Here is a 4,423-nt window from a genome sequence, read left to right as displayed (position 1 = left end):
TAAAATAAAATAAAATTTTGAATGGTACGTTTGACCATGTGAAATAGCTCCGACAAGCGCCAATTCTAGTCCGCGCGGTCTTCGCTCGACCAGGACAAGTAAATGAGCAGTCTATCAGTTCAAATTATCCAGGAGGTAGATGAAGTTTTTTTTATTTTACAGTTTCTGCCTTTAATTGCTCTTCAAAGAAATATATCAAAATTCTAAGTTTCATCATAATGAAATTATGCTTTCTTGATGAAATTTTTGATTTCCTGCTTGAACTATGCCATGACAAAGAAAAACATATCTTCTGTTACATGGACGTTTTTACCCCCGTCAAAGTTTTTTTTCAGTTATGTGCACGCGCACGCTCACATTGACTTGACATTTTGAAAGTAAACATTTCACTGATTGACAAAAAAATGTTGATGATCAAATCTTTTAATAGCAAAAGCCTGAAAGCTAATGGTTATATCTTTTTATCTCAATTACTCAAAGGATTCAGCTTTGAATGAATTCATTGTGATACCATCGTTCTACTGAGGAAATTTATAAACAAAACCTACTCATTTCAGATGTTGTTATATTGTGGATATTGTGAAAACTTGAAAACTTGCTAGACAGTACAGAAATCAAAGTGCTACCGTTCAGTTGGTTCTCAGTTCATAACAAAAAGAGGCAGAAATTGTATGATGTAGATTCATCAGGCAAGAATAAATCAAGGACATATCAAACTCCTTCCACCTCAAAAATGGCTGCTGAAAATATGACAATTGAAGAAAAGATGTCTTGGCAAAATGAGATGTTGAAGCGACTGCAAAACACAGCTGCTCCAGTTCCCATAAAGGTAGCCTGTACGATAACACCACCTGGTAAACCAGATTATTTAGGCGAGGAATATCATGGAACCATCACAAAAGAAGAAGAGAAAAAGATTTTGGAGGGAAAGAATGGACGTTATATTGTTCGTGACAGCTCTTCTTCAAAGCCGCATGAATATACCCTTGCATTTAATTTTGATGAGAGTTTTCAGTACGTCAAATTGGTTTACAATCCAGGGACAAAAGAGTTTAGGACAGATTCAAATGCTAGTAAAAATGGTTTTAAATCAATCCTTGCTTTGATTACAGATGTAGTAAATTTGTACCAAAAACTAAAGATATCTTCAGGTGGAGGAGGTAGTGTTAAAAGTAATAAATCCTCAAGCGTAAGCAAATCGCATAAGTTCAAAACATACTCTTATAAACACCCTAAATGGTGTGATATTTGTGGAAACTTTTTATGGGGCTTAGTAAATCAAGGAGAAAAATGCAAAGATTGTGGTATAAACTGTCACAAATCTTGTCGGGCAGAAGCTCCGATGCCTTGTTCTCCAATCAATAATAATTATAAAAGAGGAACTACTCAGAAAGAAAAGAAGAGCTCAAATCCAGAGAAGGATGATGACCCAAATTACATAGTAATATCACCGAGAAATCCAGTTTTTGATATGTGTGATTATTTTAAGAAATGCTCCAGATTCATTTCTGCATTCAATGTAAGGGACAGTTTCATTGATATGAGAAGCAATATGACAAGATGTTTTTGTGATGAATGTATTGCTCAGACTTCTCACTCAGACCAAAGTAATGTAGGGATTAAACATTTAGAACAATGGACACGCTTCCAATTTGAATGGCAAGAGGATAAGCTAAAGCGTAATTTGGAAGACTGGGAAGTAGTCTATTTTGCAGTTAACCCTAAATATGTGAGAGATCTAATAAAAGGTATATTTAACCCTCCAGATTTTGAAGAAATCGATGAGTTTCATGTTGCACCATCTTTGGCTTATACTACCCAGGACATGGAAAATGAGAATTGGTCATATCAATTTGCTGATACCACAACAGGAGGCCAACTATACGCTCAAACTGTATTAGAGGCTTACTTGAGACCTGAAAGCTATGAGGTAATTCCAAGTGATAGTGAAATTGATGGAAGTTCACCGTCAAATGGTGATATTGATGAACCTCAAATGGTTCCTGTACACTGGAAAGCCAAATACAAGAAAGATCTTTATCCTAAATCAATCCTGGTTAAAATCTTTGAGAAATAATTATTTCAGTCTTTGAAAACTTTTATATTTTTTTCACTTAATTTTCTTAAACATGATTTTGATTGAATTTTGAATATACTTATTTTTATATTGATCATTTTTTAATATTATTTCATACTTAATTCAATTTTGCCTATTTGGCTGCTAATATATATGGGTGTATTTTGGCTGAATTTGGTCTGGATATTTAAAAATCACATGTTTTATATTTCACGTCAAACTTTGGAAAATTCTTTTTGTCCACCAACCCTTGTTGTTCTGTTCTTTGCAAGATTTTTTTATTTTAAAATATTTATTGATACTTACACTAATCTAGTAAATATTGGTCTGTTGTTTTATAACAAATTAGTGAAAAGTTTTTCTTTTAAGTTAATTTGTACTTTACCAAATTGCCCAATAATAACAAAATTAAAGTATTTTAATATATTATCTTATTACAGACATACTCTCGGGTACCTAATAGCCGGGGGGTTTGGAATAAGCAGGGGGGTTGGAAAAAATCTCAAAATTTAATAAGCGGGGGGGTTGGAATAAAAATGTCCTGGGTGGAAAATGTTCGAAAAGGAGGCTGATACAGCAGAATTAGGGCAAAAGAGGGAACTTTCAAAAAAAATTTTCCCAAAAATCAATAAGCGGGGGGGTTGGAATAAGAATGTCCTGGGTGGAAAATTTTCGAAAAATTAATTAGCGGGCCCCCCGGCTATTAGGTACCCGAGAGTAGTCTGATAAGCTTAAGGTTAAAATTTTTTTCTAAATATTATTATTATTAGGTTTTATTTTAAATATGGGTATTATATTATGTGTATATTCTAAAATGAGAAAGTAAATATTTATAAATATACTATATTGATTTATTTTTCATTTGAAATATTTTAGTATTAAAAAGTATATATAGCTGCTCTTGTTTGCTTGTTTGTAATTTCGTTTGAGAGGCTTTGGGTCATTTGTGAGATTATTTTTGTGAATTTGTTTCCATCTGACCGAGACATAATTTTCATATCTGCTAAAGTTATTGCATATAAACTGTTCCAAAAACTTCGATTGCAATATAAACATATTTAAAATGACAACGCATAAGTATACCGGGTGTCTCTGAGAACACTTCCCCCTGTTTGATTCAAAATTGCGAAAAAGTGAAAAAATACATTAGCTTGATTTTTTCGAAATCGTTAAGAGGAGGGTTTAACTTAAATTTTGGTATATCAAACTTTAAAATTGCTTCATTAGACCAAAAGTTATGACAAAAAGAGTAAATTTTTTTTTCCAAAAGGAGCGAAAAAAGACGAAAAAACAGGGTATCAAATATTTTGTTAGAAAAAAAGACACTCAAACGTTCTCTTCTCCACTCAAATAGACTTGCTAAGATTTGGAAACTTTTGGAAAAAATTTTGTTGCTTGTTTAAACTTCATGCTCATTAACGAATCCAAAAGGAGTTCTAAATTGGCAATAAAAATCATTAAAAACGAATAATAAAACAAAAAAGATGCACAGAAGTTCAAAAGTAAAACTTTACTGTCAATAAAGTACAGTGTTTTCTTGTCTAATTTGATACCCTGTTTTTTCGTCTTTTTGCGCTCTTTTTGAAAACAATTTTTTTACTCTTTTTGTCATAACTTTTGATCTAATCAAGCAATTTTAAAGTTTGATGTACCAAAATTTAAGTTAAACCCTCCTCTAAACGATTTCGAAAAAATCAAGCTAATTTATTTTTTCAATTTTTCGCAATTTTGAATCAAACAGGGGGAAGTTTTTTCAGAGACACCCGGTATTATTTGAACGTACATTATTAAAAGTCTTTGGACTTTTGATTAAAAGTCTTTGGACTTTTGGATTTTTACAACAATCTTATCAATTAGAAACAGTAGAAACTTATGTATCTTTAGTTTATTTTGTGTGTTTTAAACCAACACTTCTAGTTGATTTCTATGAGATACCAAGAATCTCTCAAAAGTTGCATAGTCAGCTTTTTTACTTTTTTTCTCTGTGTGCAAATCATAAGTTTTAAAATCTCATTCTTCTTAATTTAATAGAAAACTTCCTTCTTTTTGAACTTGTGACAAATACTTCTCATTTTTGTCATAATGATGTAAAAAAGATCGTCTAATCGTTCATTATAAGCTGTTTCAAGGAAGTTACAATGACTTTCGACCTCGTCAAAGCTTTTACTGCAATCATTTTTATTATTTTTCGAATGAGTCAATTTTTCATGATAAATGAAAGTGCCCTAAAGTGCCTATCTTCACATTTTTTCTATATTATAATGATTTGTTTCTCTCCGTTTCGTCGGAAGAGGAACTTCCAATGTGTCTATATACATCTATTAAACTTTCAAATGAGTTTTTGTT

The 4,423-nt window shown here is 31.7% G+C and overlaps 1 protein-coding gene across 1 annotated transcript; it reads left to right on the top strand.

Moving 5' to 3' along the window:
* Positions 1 to 428: 428 nt before the first annotated feature.
* Positions 429 to 2,501, top strand: LOC136804031 (uncharacterized). Its single transcript, XM_067060772.1, has one exon. It carries the CDS (start codon positions 734 to 736, stop codon positions 2,075 to 2,077), a length of 1,344 nt encoding a protein of 447 aa, XP_066916873.1. The 5' UTR covers positions 429 to 733; the 3' UTR covers positions 2,078 to 2,501.
* The last annotated feature ends 1,922 nt before the right edge of the window (positions 2,502 to 4,423 follow it).

This window comes from Clytia hemisphaerica, unplaced genomic scaffold, assembly GCF_902728285.1.
Source record: "Clytia hemisphaerica strain Z4C2 unplaced genomic scaffold, Clytia hemisphaerica genome assembly, whole genome shotgun sequence".
Lineage (NCBI taxonomy): Eukaryota > Metazoa > Cnidaria > Hydrozoa > Leptothecata > Clytiidae > Clytia > Clytia hemisphaerica.
The sequence above is the reverse complement of the archived record's forward strand: the minus strand, read 5'-3'. Positions and strand labels throughout refer to the sequence as shown.